The sequence below is a fragment of the Rhopalosiphum maidis genome, chromosome 1, assembly GCF_003676215.2.
Source record: "Rhopalosiphum maidis isolate BTI-1 chromosome 1, ASM367621v3, whole genome shotgun sequence".
Classification (NCBI taxonomy): Eukaryota; Metazoa; Arthropoda; class Insecta; order Hemiptera; family Aphididae; genus Rhopalosiphum; species Rhopalosiphum maidis.
In genome coordinates this window covers 64,906,511-64,925,961 of record NC_040877.1, presented here as the reverse complement: position 1 = coordinate 64,925,961, position 19,451 = coordinate 64,906,511, and the positions used below count along the sequence as shown (strand labels likewise).

Here is a 19,451-nt window from a genome sequence, read left to right as displayed (position 1 = left end):
GTGGAGTTTTAAGAGGTGTATAATGGTGTTCAGTTTTGCTTCACTATTATATTAATGATTCATGCATAATGCCAAAAAACAATAGTTTTATTACTCTAAGCAGTTAGGAAAGACCGCACCACCCCGGATGTTTTGTCTATTAGTATAAGGTCTATGATTTTCACTCTTTTTTAGCTTAGGTTTAAACATTTATTACAACTGACAAGGTTCCTCATGACTCATGAGCAATTAAAACCTTAACAAAATTTAAAAAATAAACTTGTATAATTATCTATAGATTCCAATTTTCACATAGAAGTACAAATTTGGATGAAATTACATGTTTTAATATTTAATAATTTTATATAATCGATTTATGATTAATTTTTGTAACATCTAATTTTTTTGAAGAAGATTTAATTTTTAATTTTTTACCTGGAGCAAGTTTTCCTTTTGGACATTGGTTAATAGTCAATTCAGCACTGCAGACAAAGTGCATACTAACTACCCTATAATAAAATACCATCTAAGCGTCCTTTAGTTATTATTAAGCTGTTGATAAAAATTATACATCTTTAAACTTCAGTATAACTTTTTCGTGTTTAAATTATAATCTATTGGGTCTCTAGACTTGCACGTTACATGAATAGTAGCAGAATGTTCTATCAACTTAAATAATATTTGAATATTTCTTTCCCACTTGTAATATTGCATTTTTGTAAGAAATTATAATTTATAATGGGAAATCTGCCTGTACGTCCTTATGCCCCTTTTGTATTGTGAATGTTGTATTAATAAATAAATGCAACACTGGGATAATAATATTATCATGGTAATATTCACCCAAATTTCCTATAGGTAGCTATCAGAATAAAAAAAAAGCCATAATCTATACTTGGACATTGCAATAGTATAATATACAGTATACCCTAAGGAGCATTTATACACCAAGGCACTAATATATCCAGCAAGACCAAGAAACATGCCACAACATGCCAATTTCATATAAATATCAAACCAGAATGCTTAGAGTAAGAACATCTACAATTTTAAGCAACAAAATAGTGTAAAAAATATTAAAATTACAAAAAAATTTACAGATATAATTAAATTGTAACCTTCAATGACCATTCTATCTTCAATGATAGAATACTATTTTATTTTCAACAATTGGTTTCTAAATAAAAACTTCACGACTACTAAATAATATGATAACAATAAAATACATGTATACAAATTTTCACATTATTGAACAGAATGATTTATTATCCGTTTCATCAAATGCATCCTTAAATGTTGAGTTTTGTCGTCGTTGGGCTATATAATCTGGTAATGGATCATTCCAGTTTTCTGGCGGACTAGTTCTATTTTCCCAAATATTATTTGCATAAAATGTTTTCCATCGATTTTTTCTCTTCATTTTTTCACTATTAACCAAGGTTTCCTTTAAAAGTAACAAATTGTTTAATAAAATTGTTAATTTTTTAATGGTAACTTGTAAGAGATATTATTCATAAAATTAGTTACAGCTGCTTGAATATTTTTGTCTTTTTTCCATTTTAAACAATTAATATAGTCTTCATGCCAATGATTGCAATCTACTGTACTTCCATGAACAAACATCTGATGTAATCTTGATGATATTGAAGTACATTCACTGTACTCATAATTATACATTTCACATGGACGTATCTGGAAAAAATATTCTTATTAAAATATTATAATATCATAAAATCATATTATTTAGTAATAATTTAATTTTAAAATATAATTTAGCATATCTATTTATGCCACTACTGGAAATGGTAATCGTCGAAAGTTCATTTAAAAATGTTGGACAAAAAGTCAAGATTCAGTTTTTATAGTCGGACAAAAAGTCCGAGCACATTTTTAGGGTCAAACAATAAGCCAGGAAATACAAAATATTCTATATAATTAATATTTATTTTAAAAATTTAAAAATATTTGTAGACATTATATATTATACACATTATACGGTTATACACATATTATATTATTATATTCTTTTTTCTATTTTCTTATTTTCATTTATAATTATTTAATTTATTATTAATTGTAATTAACTTTTATAGGTACGTAGATACATGTATTTAAAAATATTAACATACAATCACATGATACTTTAGGAACAACAATATCAAAATCTACTCAGAATTTTTGTCCAACTATTTTTAAAATGCATTTTTTGTCTGCAATTTACTGGAAATATAATAATAGGAATATATTAATAGGTACTTTTATTTCTATTATTATGTAGTGGTATTTAGTTATTTAAAATTAAGTTAGATTTTGATAGAATTAAGTATTATTATTTATTATTATGAAACGGGACGAACTCAATATAAATATTGATATCAAACTTAAAGTTAAATACATAATAGTATAATTTATAACAATGATATAGTGAAAAAAAAATTACATAAATAGGAACTGGTTTAGTTCCTCAATAGAAACGACAGATCCTCATTCACCAATCTCATCATTCGGAGTATAGAATAGTTTCTCAAATAATTCACAGAACAAAATTAAGCTCAAGATATTAACTATTAATCGAATTAGGTAATACAATTAGTACATAATATATACTTATTCAAATTCATATTTTCTATGGAAAGATTTTATAGTTACCATCCATAAATCCAAATCTTTGGATTTTGCATCTGTATTTTCTTCATTCATATCTATAATTTAAATAACTGATCACCTATGTATTTAGTCAAGCACAATAATCATAAAGTATAAGGATATACAATAATTTTTTATATCGTGCTTTAAATTATAAGATATATTCAATAATTAATATAAATTATAGAAAGTAAAATTTGTTATAAGTTATTACTTTTATATTAAATATTTAAATTATTTACATGAAATATATAATACAGAATAAATCAAATTTATTTTGTGATATTAATTTTTAATTTCCATTGCCGGCATGAATATTGTTAAGAAAATATTTGAAAAAATGTCAAAGAAGTTTCTTATTTGAATTTTGAATGTTTTTGTGATAACATTCAGCAGATCTTACTATCTCAGATAGATAACAAAATTGTATGTTTTAACTTTTAACAAGTTATGAATATACTTACCTATATGTATTATATTTAAATCAATAAGTAATATTAAAATTCTGATTCCCTAGTCTTTAGTAAATATGATTTTTAATTCATTTAGAGTTTGTATTGTGTTTCTATCAATCATATTGGTAAATTTGCCTAATGCCAATGGACAATCAGAATCGAACCGAGAACTTTATGACATCGAAGGTACAGTTATGCTGCCTAATTTGACAACTTCCTGGTTGGCTGAAACTGTTATACAACTTAAAGGAGGTGAAGCAGTTGGTTTTCTTAGGTAAAAATATTTTACATAGTGGCTAAGTTTATTTTTGAAATAATTTTGTTACATTTTATTAAAATATATTTTCAACGTGCTTAAGTTTATTTTTTTTTGACATAAAAATTGTATTTTGGATTATATTTTAAATGTTCCAAGTATAATATTATAAATGATGTGCAACTAATTGCCTAAACGCACTAAATACATTACGCTACCCATTGCTTACAGCTTACATAATTAGTGATTTTTCTTATTTATTTCAAAATCAATTGTATTAGGTATTCCTTACTATCATAATGTTTTATAGAATATTATTAATTCAAAAAGATATTGCATAATATATACCCATTTTGTATGATTTAAATTATTTCTCGATTTTTACTAAATTATACTTTTTTATCAAAATTAAAATTTAATAGTTAAACATTTTGCAGGAAAAATGGTTCTTTTCTTATTTCTAAAGTACCATCAGGATCATATATTGTTGAAGTTGTCAATCCAAATTATGTCTATGAACCAATTAGAGTGGAAATTAATTCAAAGGGAAAATACCGTGCCCGTAAAGTGAACTACATTCAATCATCTCATGTACATCAGATGCCCTATCCATTGGAGTTTGTTAACTACATGCCTGCTAAATACTTTTATACTAGGGAGCAATGGAAAGTCACAGATTTTCTTTTCAATTCGATGGTAAGTCTTAGTGCTTCAATTAAAAAACATTTAAGCAAATGCCAGTCATCTATATTGAGTTTATTTAAATCAATACTTTATTTTAATGTTTAGGTGTTAACAATGGTATTGCCCCTTCTTGCAATATTAGTTTTACCAAAGTTAATGAATGATCCAGAAACTAAGAAGGTTTGTTTTGTTTACTTAAATTAGTTATTAAACAAATAAATTTTTATACTAACAACTTTTATAGGAAATGGAACAATTAACCAACTTAAAACATGATATGCCTGAAATGTCAGAAATGATAACCTCGTTTTTCACTGGAAATTCACCAACTGCTGAGAAACAAAAAGAAAAAAATAAGGCCATAAAGAGTTCAAAAAAATCCAACAAGAATAATTAATGTAACAAGTGTAAATTTACCAAAATAATGTTAAGGCTAGGTTTTTGTACATATATATAAAATCATAAAACATTAATAATAGTATGTGTTTATACAAAAATGTTATATGAATAGGTTGACATAATATGTATTATATATTATACACACATAAAATATTCTTTAAACATATAATTGGGAAAAAATACATTTTTTTTTTATAGAATTAAAAATAATATATATTCAATTTTAGTGTTATAGAATTCTGTATTTGTATATGGACATAACATTGTCGCTTATATTCCAATTTATTGCAAAAGATAATATATATAAAAAAAACAGCAGAATAAACGGAGTTAATAATACTTCAGTTTTATGCAAAATAGGTAAACCTGAAAAGAAAAAAAACAAATTGTTTTTACATTAATCAAGCACAATGACTGTTAAAATATAATATTTAGTTTGGATATAAATTGTTCTTATCTACTATTCTTATATACTTGTAGTAATTTTTTGAATTACCACTGCAACAAAACCAATATTTTTAATTTTCTAAAATACATGAATAATGGAACAATTATTATGGGGAATATTGTTATATATTATATTGCATACAGGATAATTTTTGGTGTAATAGGATATTTTCCCACAATAAATTTATTAATGCAACATTTTAGTATTGAATTTTATCTTAATGTATAAAAATTAAACAAAATAACTTTCCTAAATATTTGTATAAATAATATTATAGAATAATTTTAAACTGTTATAGTCTATTTTAAGAATTTTTAATTTATTCATGTCTACAGCAAAAAATTAATAACAATTTTTTTAAAAAGCCATTTTTATCTATTTAAAAATTGTAACTACTTAATGTTACCTAATGCAATATTACTTTTTAAATGTTTTTATGTTTCACATTTTGCTTATGTTTTAAGATAGTACAAGAATGTGGTTTTTATAGTTTAAACAATTGATGAAGATAATAGACATAATTTTTGACTCTAATGGTTTTTAATACAGAAATAATTGTAATGGATTTTTGTAATATTATAGTGATAATTTACATAAAAGTAATTATTTATGTATTTTTAAATCATCTTTGAATTTTAATGTTTTAAATAAATAAATCAAAGATTGGTTAAATACATAGATATTCAGTTACATGGATTTTAGAAAAAATAAATTACAAACAATTGATATTGTTTTGAATTGAATAATAATTGATAATTTAATATGATTAATGGCATTTTACTTTAAAGTAATACATACATTTGACAATAGAACATAGTTAAAATTATTATCTGTAATTTTATGGCACAAGAATACACAAGTAAAAAAATATTGAATAATAAAATATTTTAAAAGCAACCATAATAATATTATGTTATATATTATGAAGACGGCAAGATGAAAAATTAGTGTACTGTTTTCTATACACAAGTATATTTTAACCTTAAAAGATACTAAATATTTAATACTTACAGCTGTATCCTAAAAATGTTATGTACAAATAATAACCAATAGCTATCAGCCATAATGTGTTGCCAATAAATAAAGGTAAAAACCAATCATGTCTGAGAAATACTAAACAAAAACAAAAAGTTATTAATTAATATTTTCATTAAACCATTATACATAGTATAATTAAATAGAATATGATTGTAAATGTTGTTATAACTCAGTGCTTGAAATGGTCTGGTACACGTTGGTTCATAATATTAGCTTTTGTATTAGTTAAAAAGAGTTTAAAAGAGGTTAGGAACGGAAAAATATTTAGTAAATATTAAAAAAAATAAAAAATAATTTCTAATAGTACCACAATCAAGGAGATTAAAATTATTAATAATTATTTTTAAAGAAAGTAAAATTTCTCAAATGTAAGTAGCTATGTAATGATTAAACTTGTGATCGTAGCCACTATTGATAAAATATTTTAGAAATTTTATTTATCAACTATTGTGTCTGTATATGTCTAACAATTTTGATTGTAAAACCTAATAATTAAAAAAAATAAAGAAAAATGTACTATATTGTATGAACATATACGATTCATACAATTTTCTACTTCAAACATTGTAATAGTTATAACTTAAAATATACAACTTTATGTTATAAAACAGTACTCTTTCAAAGTTGTTTTATGTATTCCTCCTCAGTATTTTAAACTTTTAACAAGTAAAAACCCCTCCTTAAGTTATAATTTATAATAATAATAAATACGATTCTATCAATGAAAATATATATTAAACATCCCTGTATCAAGCGTTTAAAACTTCATTAAAAGGTACAATTTACTATTGAGTAATACTGGAATATATTTTAATAAAAAATTTTTGTATTATATATATGAAAATACTTGTTATATAGGATGATTAAATATAATTTATTGGACCAGTGGATTACAACCTTATTTTTACAATTACTTATCATAAAAAATCTTTATAAACTTAAACAAAAAAAATATACATACTGTGATAGAAAAACAATTGAAATATATGAGATATAACTAATGTTGGTACAAAAGCATTCAAATGTATATCAAATGCATAAGCCCATTCAACATCTTGACCTTTGTAGTTGGATTTAATTAAATATCTGTTAGCTACTAACCTATAAATAATAATAAAATATTAATAATACTATAAGACTACACAATACACTATTTTTCTGTATATAACATGATGTCAATAAAAAAAAAAAAAGGAAAGAATTTAGAGTTGTTTTCCCACAATTTCCATAATTGGTAATTGGTGTCATTTTTGTTAGTTTTTGCTAAATGTGACACAAATCAAAAGAATGACCAATAAACTGATTATAATACTTGATACATAAACTAAGTCATTAGAACGCTATACACAAATTATTTGTCAAGTTGTTGGAAACCAACTTATGATACGTTTTTAAATTATGGAGAAAATTATACAACAAATTGTATTTAAGTTTAACTTCAATATTAGTTGATTTGTATGAACACATAAAAGTAACTAACTAAAATTCTGATTTATAAATGGATATCTCTTATTCTTTGTATTATAGAATAAATTAAAAATACATACCATAACACTGTACTTATTATGACACCGGATAACAAACAGTCAACTGTTACAATATATAATAAAAATTTTAAAAATTCAATGAAACCAAGTCTTAAAACGTAAGTAAATGCTATTGATGAAACTGAAATAAATTAAATTAAATTAAACACATACATAGAAAAGTTACTTTAATATATTTACCACATAGTAATCCACTTAAAAGTACCAAGAATGCAGGGTCATCACGAGCAAATTGCAATTTTGTTTCTATAAAAATAGTTGAAATCAAATGATACAACATAAACCGAATAAAGAATTCTTACCTTTTCTATGTTGAAAGTTTCTATATACTTTCTGTGGATTGATAAACAAAAATGTCATTTGCCACAGTGCAAACTCAAAATCCATTTGTTTAAAATTTGTTAATTTCCGCAAGTAGCGGTATCGTTTTACAGCAGCAGACATACATGTTCTGCAATATTTTTAAATGTAAATATCTTATGTATCCTAGTTAAGAAAAATAATGAATGATAAAATACCGCTGTGTTACTGGTGAAGGCAAATATGTCAAAGATGATGTCGAACGGAAAGAATTTACGCTGCTTGGCATTATATTAAACGGAACACATTCAAAAATAATAAAACAACTATTTAAAGATTTGTTAGTATTTTGAAATATTATATACCTAAATATTTAATACAAAATAAATTAATGAAGTATTAATGTTTTATTTTTATTTAAATATGTAAAATCAGAGACATTAATGTTCTAAAGTGTAAAGTATAATGTTTATTTGTTATTTTTCATAATATAATTATTATTTATCACTGAGATAAGATAAATATTTTATATGATATGTTATCAGTTGATCTTGATAAAATTAAGAATATTATCTTTATCATTTATTAATTTATTATTTTTTTTAATTTATAAAACATATATTGTGACTTCATGAGTAAAACATTATACATTTTTATGTTTTGAGTTTACTGTATATATTTTATTTTAAATTCTAATTACAGTAGAGCCGGCGGAAGGCACGTGCGACATGTGCAACCGCACAGGGCGGCAATTTTTTTTTAGAATTTTGGGGGCGGCATTGTTTATAAATAAAAATATGTATTTTTCACCATTACTCACAGTAAATCTAAAATAATTATATTATTTTGATTGGCTACTGTGCTATATTATGTAGTATTAAGTAATTAATATTAGCAGATAATATAATATAGGCTAGCCGCTAGCATTATTGCTCGGCGTGTTTCGCGATTATCTTTATGGTTTCCATTTAGCAAACATGAACCGAATCAAATCACGATAAAATTCCCCAAAAAAGTATGGAGTCAATAATTATCAGCGATAAAAACTAGTTTACTAGTGACGAGTGACAACTATCGAACTATACGTAGTCTATTAATTTAATTTATTTATTGTCAACAAGTCGTAGCATCAACGATTATAGCGTGCTGTATTTAGTCGATCAACATTCAACTCTTCATATTTATACCTAATTTGGTGAGTGTTTTTTTTTATTTTAAATAGTTGTACAATTATTAATATTAAGTTGGTAATCTATTTAAATGCAATGGAAAATTAAGAAATAAAAATACATCCCGATATCTGATTATAAATTTTAAATGCACGTAACCTACGCGTGTGTATTAAATTATATTTTATCTAAGATAGGTATTTAGGAAATTAATTTTTAATTTTCAAAATAAACCTAATAGTTAAATTATTATTTTATTATTTGGGTTGACTCTAGTATAGTCATCAATAATAATAATTGTATTGTTTGGAGTTTTGAAAAACTATATTATTTTCATAATTGTGTTCCTATTTTATGTAATTCAACCGTATTACATACATCATACATATATTTAAAAACATTTAAGTAAGTTATCCTTTTTTAAAAACTATCAATTTTTTTATAAGAAATTCGATATAATTTTTATTAGAAAGCGACAAGTTTCAAGTTTCTCGGCAACAAATATTAAACACAGATTAATAGACCATTTGGCATTTATCCATGTTTTAGTGAAATGCTTATTTTACAAATCATATTTTGTATTTATATAATAAAAAGTAAAGAAGCTGTACTTTGTCAGATGGTAGACAGCGAATTTCGGGTGCAAAAAATAGGAAGAGAAAACGTAAAAAAGTAGCTGAAATTAAAAAACAGTCTAATTCTATCAAAAAAATGTTGACGGGTTTTTCCTTTTCATTAGATATTTCAAAAGCTGTAATAGTTGTAGTACAACCTAGTGAGGTTATTGACTCTTTCTCAGTTGAAGATGTCACTGTACCTTCTGAAACTGCAGTAGCCAAAAGTTTAACAGAAAATGTTGACCAAAATTCGTTTAATTCTTTAATTAATATCAGTACAGACTCCGCTGAATGGCCTTTAATTATTAATAACGACTTTAAAACATTGTTGGTTGAAAAGGGTCTTCCTGCTCCGTTAAATACAAATTTTGTATTTCCTACAGATGATCAAGGACGAAAATTCACACAATTTCATTACAAACGATATATGAGTAATGGAGACAATGTCACAAGGACATGGTTTGTATATACTCTGTTTCCAATAACGTAATATTTTATTTTTGCTGTAAACTATTTGATAATTCAAACTCCAAGTTAGGTTTAGAAGGGTATAATCACTGGAAGAGTGTAAGCATTGTACACAAACGTTAAAAGGACATGAAACATCAAAAAATCATTTAACCGCATATAATACATGATGTGGTATGATTTTGTGATGGCTGAACATGTAAGAAGAATAATTAATAGTAAAAAAATATAAACCATTATTTAGGAAAACATATTCAAAATGAGATGATTGATTTATAATCTCAATCTATATTAAGTCTCGTATAGTTACTATGGTTAGCGAAACGAAGTTTTATAGTATTATACTATAGATTGTACTCCTGATGTAAGTCACTTGTCTAGTTAACATTTTTACGAATACCTATTATACGTTAAATATACGTTTATTATTTACGAACTAACGTATAATACACGTAGATTAAACGTAAATAGTTTAAATATGGTATACATTTTGTTCAAAAGATAACTATTTAACGAATATTCAACGTTTAGTATCCGTTATAGTTGTACGTGTTAATCAACGTATATTTTATGTAAGTATGAAGTCGTTTTTTAAATATTTTACGTGTAACGTTAGTATATATTTAGAGTATGCAGTGGATATTTTCTGTGTAAAGTTCGTTTATTTTTGAAGAATAGAATGGATATTTTTCGTATAAATGTAATATATATTTCGAGTATATGATAAATATTATTTGTATAAATGTAATGTATTAAGATTGCCAGATTTTGAATTATTTTATAGATAAACCGTTAAAACGTATTTTTATAACGAAAAATGTACGTATAAGTCTATACCTATCTCAACGTATATTATACCATTCTTATACGAATAATAATTACTTATACAGTATGTCGGTATACATACACCAAAGTTATCCTTATTATTATACACGTAGATAATACGTGATATGTTTAGTGGGTGGATATCATGACTATCATGACATATTCTTGCTACCTGTTAGTAGTACAAATAGTCAAATGTTTATATATGACAGCTGTTATACATAAACATGGACTTCAGCGCCACTGGCTCTATGCATAAATGTAGTGAAATTGCCTTTACATTGCGCCGGACAAGCCGAGTAATGTGATATACCAAAAACATAATGTATAGTATTATTATATTTAAATTATTTGATCATTTTTGCTTTAAATACAGGCATTATTAGTCATAGATAGTTACTATCATTGATTATAAATACTATTTGTAATCAATGGTATAATATACAAATGGAAATCATATACAGTATAAATTTAATAATATCTAAATAAAACTGTTAAAACTAATTTTACGTCACAAAATCTATAATAAAAATAATGTTTTATTCAGCCTACATACTTGTATTTTATCAAGTTACAAAAATACAGTATTATAGTATTATTAATTAATAAAATAAAAATTCCGTTATACGTTGTCATATGAATGTTTTAATGTTGTATGTATTGATTGTGTATGGATAAATAGATTACTGTTGACCGTATTAATAATATTATTGTAAAACAATATTTAAGATTATTTCTGAGAAAAAAGTTTTAACAAAAACATTTATATAGTTTATGGAAACTGACTAAAAATGAAAAAAAAAATAGTGAAATGATATCCGTTATGAGTGTCGGACTAGATCTGTATATAAATATGTGTTAGATCAAAACAGTCAAATGAACCCTGCAATCGCAAATCATGTTATATTGCGAATTGAGATGTTAATATAGCTTCAAGTAATGGTGCGTCGATGGAATATCGTGGTACCGTAGTGCGGGCAAACATTTGAACGTCATATAGATAGGTACTCGTAAATTATACACGCACAGACAAAATAACGAGCGTTCATGGTCTACAGACCTGCTGTAGTGCCGTGTAGTGAAATACTCCACCTACGATAAATATTATTACCTATACATAGAATACAACATTAGTAGTGTAAAAAGTTTAGTGTCCTAAAGCGAATAAATACTGACAATATGTCAGGTATATGGGTGGTTAATTTAAAAATAATATTAAAATACGGTGAATTGATAGGTCTCTGTAAACGTGAATTATTATATTATATTCGACGATTGTATAATATGTTATATGAGTTATTAAATGAAAAGATAAAACAATAAATAATCACAAAATCATCTACGTCATATACATACTAGGTTAAGAAATTAAAAATCTTCGGTAATTTTTCGAAATTAAAATACTTTGCTAAATAAACAAACAACGACGTTAAAACATTCGCGTTGTCACGATGTTACATTTATGTTGCCAATCAATCGATCAGAAACAGCTTACAGAGGATATATAATAATATATTATACATTTATCATTGTATAGTCCCTGGGAATATCTGACGTACAAACGTGAATAATATAATTAAACTCATTGATTATATATAATTACATAAGTTAAAGTTTGTTAAGTTAATTTAGGTATTATTAGTGTTATTTAAAATGTTTCCATGCACAGTTCAATCGAAAGAAATGAAATATTATTATAATTCAAGAATAACATACCTAAAAGTACAATACAAATCGAAATTGTCGTTTTAAAATATTAAACCTATACTGGCCGATTAGATTGATAAATGTAGGTACTCTCTAGCTAGTAATAAAAACATCGGAATACCCGTCGTCTGGGAAATGATCGAAATTCCGGCGCCGATGACGGACGAAATGTACTTCGAGTTCACTTGCATTTCAATAGTCCTATACGTTATAAACATCATCACTATTTTTTCTCCGGATTATAAAGTCACATATCAATATTTTTCTCATAATGGCCATTTACACAGTACTTTGCTTTTTAAAATTTGATTTGATTAACAACGGATTTGGCATTTTCCATGAAGACGATGTATCGATTCAACTGGTACGCGTTATCAATATTGTACAAAGAATGATGCTACTTCGCATGCAAAACAACAGCTGCAATAGATCTTCATCCGACGCACACACGTCGTCCGAAGACGTTATAATTGTTGAAGTCGTACAAATTTCTATCATGACACAGCCTGCAGAAGTCGCCGTTGTTAAAACGCCGAAGATCGGGACATTGGAGTTGGTCGACAATGATATTGTTCAACTGCCACTATTTCAGGAAGTGAGTGATGACGTGGACTGTCCGGTTGTATCAGAGGAGTTGGGTGAGGAGGTGCGTGTCCTGGCGAGTACCCGTAGAAGGCGATTGGCATCTACGTGGAAACGGATCAAGTGCTTCGCTTTACGCTTGTGCTGTTGCGTGCGTTGAGACGGAGTTCGCAGACACCACCTCTCTCCCCAACGCCGAAGACATCGGCAGGACGACGGCTACAAAATCAGGTAAGGGGGGTTCGGTCGTCGATGCGGTCGATCACTACGGCGGTTTGGTGGGCGCACGGCAGCTTTCGGTTCGTGTGCGGACCGATGGTGGATGTTGACGACGACGAACGGCTAGCGGTACCGACGTGGGCAACGATCCCGCCCCGGCGATACACCTTGTATATGCATCAGACGGCGGCAGTGGAGACTGTTTGGCACGGGGTGAGTGACGATTAAATTGTTTTGAGCTAGGAACACGGACGTCAGCGGAGCCGGACCCGTGTTGACTGTGCGTTTCACAGGATCCGGTGATGCGCGACTCCGGCTGCTACTACGGATGACAGACGAGGCCGACTGCGGGAGACGCCTGTGGCGAGGGAGAGAGTATCACTCTCTTTTTTGTCGCGAGGCGAATCGCAGCCGACCGAGTCTCGTCCATCCGGTGGTCGCTGATTCCGCAGGCTCAAAATATCTTCTTCGCTCGCCCCGTGCCGTTTTGGTCTCCGTCGCCGTCAACCATCGCTCCTGTGGCCGAAGCTGTCGGGCCTCGCCTTGCCGTCTAGTGGTCGTCGTATCGTGCGGCCGAGCGACCAGTAGCCTGTACACATTGCATTTTGGCACCGAATCGCCATCTCGTATTCCTCCCCCCGCCTTTTTTCGTGTCGTCCTGTCGATGTTTTTCCTTTTTTTTTTATTATTGTTTTATTGTTATATCTTTATTATCATTGTTTTCTTGTTGTTGTTCAAATTATATATTTTTATTATTGAAAATGTTAAGCACATATGGCAAGTTTATTTCTTGATCATTTTTTATCTCATTCATTTCACTTTTCTATACTTATCAAAATTGTTTATACCATTTTGTAGACTGTTTTATTTATCAAAATGTATTATATCTACTGTTAGTCCATATGGCAAACTTTTTTTCTGAAAATAATTGATCTTTTTGTAATTTATATCGATATATACCTTAATTTGTTATTAAAATATCAATAAATTGAAAATCGTATTTACATAATGAATTATTGTTTTATTTTTGAGTATATAAATCAATTATTAAAAATTAACGACTTAGAAAATAGTTAAACAATTTTCAAAGCTTATTGCAAGAGAGATTTAAAATAAAAGGCAGCAAAATAGGTTCTACAGTTAGTAGTTAATTAGAATAATTTATTCTATATATCTGTGACATTAAATGATAATAATACTAAATAATTTAGTTTATTAAGTTATAATAGTAGAACTATCTACCTCTGTCATTCGTCAACATATATTTTTCGTCTTACCTAATATAAATTCGATTCTTCGATATTTGTCATTAAACTTTGCCGTGACCAAATTTATGTTTTTTTTTTCATAAGAGATTAATCCAATCCACACTTATATCACATTAAATATTTTGTTTCAAATAAAATAAAAATAAGTTTACAATTACACAAAACTAATATTATTTTATTTGTTATTTTGTGCCCCAAGGCAACTGCCTCATCTGTTGCCTTTGCGGTAACTACGCCGTTATAATACAAATACAAATTGTACATATTAACATAAATAGCATGATGAACGATGGGATGATAAATACTAGACCATTGATTATAAAGACTAGACGTAAGACGTTTCAAAACATTGAATGTTTATTACTTGAGCATGCGTTTAAATGTTTTTACTGAATAAACCAAAAAGTTTCTTAATCGTTTACGTATTTGAATATTGAATTATACCTTAATAAATTAAAATTCAAAATTGTATTCTATATATATTTTAGTGGCATTTATATTTATTTGCTTATTTTCAATTTTTTTGATAGCATCTTAAAAGGTGAATATTATGTTATTGTCAAAAAAATTAGTTGTTAACCAATCATAGAGTTACTATTACTCAATGTAACTGATTTACAGATTAGTTTGATTGCTCGGCGTTAATAAGTAGGTATTGTAAATTGTAATGTTAACAATAAAACAAGGTGGATATTAATATATTATGGATATACCCACCTTATCTTGGTTTAAAAATAATATATTTGTTTGATAATTTATTCGTTAAATGATTAGTTTTAGTTTTCAATGTTCAGTAGAAACTTTTAACCGTCACTGTTGGCCGATGGGACCGAGACAATAACGGTTAACATAGTTTTTCAACAAATAAACATAAATAGTATATACATACTAAAAAATATTGAAATGTATAAATAAATAGGTCATTGGTCACTATAATAGATGTGTTAAAATTGAATGCAATGACGGGTATTATTGTATACGAAGAACGATTCTGAACGGAGATGATTTGTCAGTCAATGATAATTAGTTGGATATATTATGTTATTAGTGTTATTACCTATATTTAAATTGTAATATATCATTATTTTATGCGATTTCGTAAAAAATTAAATTTCATAAGTTCATAAAATGTTTTCTATATTGACGCTGGAATTTTTTTTTACAATTACTTGATAGAAAATTTATGGATAACCTTGTATTGGATTTTTGAACCTTAAGTAAAAATCAACATTTTTTTTATGAATTTTCAACTTCAAAATTCCTTGCAAATTTTTGTGATTTTGATATGTTTCGTTAAGATTTGAATTTTAAATGCTTATAAACAAAAATTGTGACTAACGGTTTTTGATTTTTTTTTACTACGATAAGTATAACTTATAATAAACCTTGGATTAAATTTTAAAGATTTTTTGGGTAGCCAAATTTTTTTTATCAGCATTTTAAGAAAAAAAAAGTTAGAAAAGTCGAAAATATCAATTGTCTATAAGTAGCTTAAAAAAGTCAAAATATTTTGAAAATTTAATCGTAAATAGATAACCATAATATAAACATTTGGTGAAAATTTCAAGATTTACAATGATTCGCTTTTGAGTTACAGCAAAATCAAAAAATCAATTTTGTCAAAAAGTGGTTATGCGTAAAAGTTACCGTTTTTCCGACGCTTTTAAAAATTACTGGACATTTTTTACTTTTGACTCCCTCCCCCCAAAGTATCAACTAGATGAATTTTCCTATTCAAAGAGGGGCTGACAGACAGAAAAAAAAAATAAAAAAAAACACACATCATTGTAAAATCAATACATTCATCACTCCGTTCAGAATCAAAAATACTAAACAAATTAATCCGTCTTCTGTTTCTTTTAAAGCACGAGCTTTTTGAACGGCCATGTTTCGTATTTTACATTTTTAAAAAGAAGTAAGACTTGCGTTGCATTTGCCTCCTCTTGTACCTCAAACCGACTGATGTATTTTAATAACATTGCTTCTGATTTTATGTGGCCAGTTGGTGGTTTTAGGTCAAGCGCTGAATCTTCGAAGTTGTCATCAACGGCAGTGACATTAAAAATGATTTGATCATCATTAACTTTTTTTTGACCGATAACAGACAGAATGAGGATTAAACGAGTATATTCTTAATTACCAGTTAAAGAAATTGAAAAATAATTGTAGTACCTATTCAAGCATTGTTACTTAATGTTAATATGATAAATTAAAAAAAAATAACTTAACTGAAGGCATATTTTAACACAGTCAAGGTCGTAACTAGGGGAGAGGATTCAGGGGTCCGGGCCCTTCTAAAATTCTTAAAAGTAGAAATATTTTAATGATGAATTTAGTTTATTAACTATACATTTTCAACACTTATATATAAAAATTTTTTTTCAGTTACAGCCTTGCATACAGTAGATCTTTGATTAATCACTACGGTAAAAAAGTTGAATGCAACGCAGATTTTATTTTTCTGTAAAACACAGAATATTAACAGATGATAGATTATTTAAAATAGTAGTTTAGTGCATATCATGTCATTATATTTTAGTCTACTTTTGTAATTTATAATAATATATTGTAAGATTTTTGTCATCAGTTTACTCAATAATAAAATACAATTTATACCCGGCTCAATTAGTGTATCTTAATCATCAAAATAATTTTTACTAAAAACCGGATGAGTAATTAATCAAGATTGAAAAATCAATATTAAGTCATAGGATACTATTTGGAAGAGAAAATTACATACAACTATTTATTTATAAGAGTTTAAAAAATTGACATTATTAAATGTTATTGAAAACATTTTAGATTTCTACAATCCAAATCAGTTTTTATCTAGTATTATAGTACTACAAGTAATCAAAAAATTACGTAGTTTTCTATAATATATCAAAAATTGAATACACTTTAAGAAAAACTTGATCAAAATATTATTTTCAATTAGCAGATAACGTTAAGTTAACAGTATAACAATTTAAAGCTTTAATTTGACACTTAGTTTTTCTTATTGTAACTAAAATATTAATAAATTATTTTAATAAGGGCTTGAAATTCAATTTCTAGAATATTGGAAAGTAAAAAACATCTACCAAAGTAACGAGCTATACCTTTAGTTTTAACTTAACATTTGTAATTATAAATATGATAATTCAATAAATATCCAGAATCAACTGGTTACTATTGATCGTTGGTATTCTTTAAATGCAATATTACAGTAAAACATGACATCGCTTTAAAAATTGTTTTTATTTATTCAAAATAATAAAAATCCACATTATTAAGTCCTTAAGACCTAGGCCTCTCCTTCTTTTCCTTGTATAAAGCGAGTAATGACACATTTGCTACTTTGACTACCTTGAAACGAACCCCTGAAAACCAAAATAAATATTAACAATAAAATAAACTATAATTCATAAAATATCTTACCGGGAATATCTCCCACAGCGTGACCTTTCCTACCGAATCCAGCTACTAATACTTCATCATTTTCTTCAATATAATTTAAACAACCATCTCTAGGTACAAAAGCTGTGATTTTCTTTCCATTTTTGATAAGTTGTACACGGACACACTTACGAATAGCAGAGTTGGGCTGTTTAGCTTCAACACCACTGTAAATAAACAAATTTTCTAAATTAATTAATTAATTATTTATTTTACTTTAATAATCTGACAAGATATTAAACTTACACTTTTTCTAAAACAATTCCTTTAGCGTGAGAAGCTCCTCCGAAAGGATTGGCCTTCCATCTTGTTCCCAAATGTGCTTTTTTGTAGTCCTTGTCGGCCCACTTTTGCACACGACGATGGTTCACGTGTTTACGCGCCGTACGAATACCACGAGGTTTACCTATGATATTGATATAATTATAAGCTTAATAGATATCTACAAAACCTTTAACGGTCATTATATTAATATAAACTACAATATTTATATACAATCTAAAGTGAATATATCTCTTAAAATAATATCAGCATAGTATTTGTTTTCTCTCTCTGATCCATGCGCAACAGCAAATTTAATGTTCAATATAATGATTACAACCATATTTATTTCTCAAATTAGAGTGAAATGACCTAATATAAAATGTTAAGTTAAGAACATTGTATAGAGCATCTCGTAAGTATTTTTATATATTTTTAATTTTTAAACGAGTTACGAGTTTATTTAAGATCTATAAATTTACAATTTTAAAATACTTGTACCTCGATTTAAAACTTAAATATAATAAAACACTTATGAGATACCCTAGATAATGTTCTTGACTAAATTTAATAAGAGGTCATTTCACTCTAATTTGAGAAATTAATATAGTTAGTCATTACTGTTGCGCGTGGGTCAAAGGGAGAAAACTAATGCTCCGACATCCTCTTAAATCAAGTATATCGCATAAATACTTAAAAGTACATACAATGCAATTGATATGATATAGTTATACAAAATATAATTCAACAATTATTAGACTAATGTGAATCTACGTTTGACGAATTATCATAAAACCACATGGTCAATATTTTTTTTTTTTTTAATTTTTCGAAATATTTACACAACTTTTAGTACTTACCCATGATTTATTACGATTCCAAAATTTGCGGTGAAATAACAAATAATAAAAGTTAAGAAATAAGGTTTTTTGATGAAATGTTCAATAGAACACGAAACGTGAAAAACACGAACGTACACAAAATGTACAACACCGAAATGACAGAGACAGCAGAAACTATGGGAGCCGGAAGGGAGGTACGATGGTAAGCAGTTGTTGTACACCGGACGATTGTCTTGGTATACAGTTTTGCCAACGTATTCGATTAAATATGGTAAGCCATCGTTTCTTCCAGATGATTTTATC

At 27.1% G+C, this 19,451-nt stretch overlaps 4 protein-coding genes and 1 pseudogene across 4 annotated transcripts; 2 read left to right on the top strand and 3 right to left on the bottom strand.

Annotated features, from left to right (window-relative positions):
• Window positions 1-1,082: 1,082 nt before the first annotated feature.
• LOC113548839 (UPF0545 protein C22orf39 homolog) lies at window positions 1,083-2,852 on the bottom strand. The gene is made up of 3 exons (XM_026949923.1): window positions 2,629-2,852; window positions 1,507-1,671; window positions 1,083-1,423 (listed from the first exon to the last, which is right to left on the bottom strand). The coding sequence occupies exons 1-3, from the start codon at window positions 2,677-2,679 to the stop codon at window positions 1,220-1,222; spliced, it is 420 nt and encodes a 139-aa protein (XP_026805724.1). The 5' UTR covers window positions 2,680-2,852; the 3' UTR covers window positions 1,083-1,219.
• Window positions 2,853-3,058: 206 nt separating this feature from the next.
• Window positions 3,059-4,485, top strand: LOC113548878 (ER membrane protein complex subunit 7 homolog). The gene is made up of 4 exons (XM_026949965.1): window positions 3,059-3,354; window positions 3,774-4,032; window positions 4,126-4,200; window positions 4,265-4,485. Exons 1-4 carry the CDS (start codon window positions 3,155-3,157, stop codon window positions 4,415-4,417), a joined length of 687 nt encoding a protein of 228 aa, XP_026805766.1. The 5' UTR covers window positions 3,059-3,154; the 3' UTR covers window positions 4,418-4,485.
• An 80-nt stretch (window positions 4,486-4,565) lies between these two features.
• LOC113547933 (protein unc-50 homolog A) lies at window positions 4,566-8,219 on the bottom strand. Its single transcript, XM_026948528.1, has 7 exons — window positions 7,971-8,219; window positions 7,755-7,903; window positions 7,633-7,698; window positions 7,453-7,573; window positions 6,867-7,006; window positions 5,879-5,980; window positions 4,566-4,785 (listed from the first exon to the last, which is right to left on the bottom strand). Exons 1-7 carry the CDS (start codon window positions 8,039-8,041, stop codon window positions 4,649-4,651), a joined length of 786 nt encoding a protein of 261 aa, XP_026804329.1. The 5' UTR covers window positions 8,042-8,219; the 3' UTR covers window positions 4,566-4,648.
• A 1,242-nt stretch (window positions 8,220-9,461) lies between these two features.
• LOC113550452 lies at window positions 9,462-10,176 on the top strand (annotated as a pseudogene).
• A 7,652-nt stretch (window positions 10,177-17,828) lies between these two features.
• On the bottom strand, window positions 17,829-19,325 carry LOC113550488 (40S ribosomal protein S23). The gene is made up of 4 exons (XM_026952363.1): window positions 19,167-19,325; window positions 18,292-18,451; window positions 18,028-18,212; window positions 17,829-17,969 (listed from the first exon to the last, which is right to left on the bottom strand). The coding sequence occupies exons 1-4, from the start codon at window positions 19,168-19,170 to the stop codon at window positions 17,887-17,889; spliced, it is 432 nt and encodes a 143-aa protein (XP_026808164.1). The 5' UTR covers window positions 19,171-19,325; the 3' UTR covers window positions 17,829-17,886.
• Window positions 19,326-19,451: the final 126 nt, after the last annotated feature.

What these genes read in the sequence shown, in the direction of transcription:
- LOC113548839 (XM_026949923.1), bottom strand. Translation starts at nt 2,679, where the DNA reads ATGAATGAAGAAAATACAGATGCAAAATCCAAAGATTTGGATTTATGG. An exon ending in AAGATTTGGATTTATGGATG is followed by an intron (nt 1,672 to 2,628) that starts GTAACTATAAAA and finishes TATTTTTTCCAG; the next exon opens with ATACGTCCATGTGAAATGTA. An exon ending in ACAAAAATATTCAAGCAGCT is followed by an intron (nt 1,424 to 1,506) that starts GTAACTAATTTT and finishes TTACTTTTAAAG; the next exon opens with GAAACCTTGGTTAATAGTGA.
- LOC113548878 (XM_026949965.1), top strand. Translation starts at nt 3,155, where the DNA reads ATGATTTTTAATTCATTTAGAGTTTGTATTGTGTTTCTATCAATCATA. An exon ending in ATTTTCTTTTCAATTCGATG is followed by an intron (nt 4,033 to 4,125) that starts GTAAGTCTTAGT and finishes TTTAATGTTTAG; the next exon opens with GTGTTAACAATGGTATTGCC. An exon ending in ATGATCCAGAAACTAAGAAG is followed by an intron (nt 4,201 to 4,264) that starts GTTTGTTTTGTT and finishes CAACTTTTATAG; the next exon opens with GAAATGGAACAATTAACCAA.
- LOC113547933 (XM_026948528.1), bottom strand. Translation starts at nt 8,041, where the DNA reads ATGCCAAGCAGCGTAAATTCTTTCCGTTCGACATCATCTTTGACATAT. An exon ending in ATAATAAGTACAGTGTTATG is followed by an intron (nt 7,007 to 7,452) that starts GTATGTATTTTT and finishes TATTATTTATAG; the next exon opens with GTTAGTAGCTAACAGATATT. An exon ending in AACATTTTTAGGATACAGCT is followed by an intron (nt 4,786 to 5,878) that starts GTAAGTATTAAA and finishes TTTTCTTTTCAG; the next exon opens with GTTTACCTATTTTGCATAAA.
- LOC113550488 (XM_026952363.1), bottom strand. An exon ending in GGAATTGTTTTAGAAAAAGT is followed by an intron (nt 18,213 to 18,291) that starts GTAAGTTTAATA and finishes GTTTATTTACAG; the next exon opens with TGGTGTTGAAGCTAAACAGC. An exon ending in CGCTGTGGGAGATATTCCCG is followed by an intron (nt 17,970 to 18,027) that starts GTAAGATATTTT and finishes TTTGGTTTTCAG; the next exon opens with GGGTTCGTTTCAAGGTAGTC.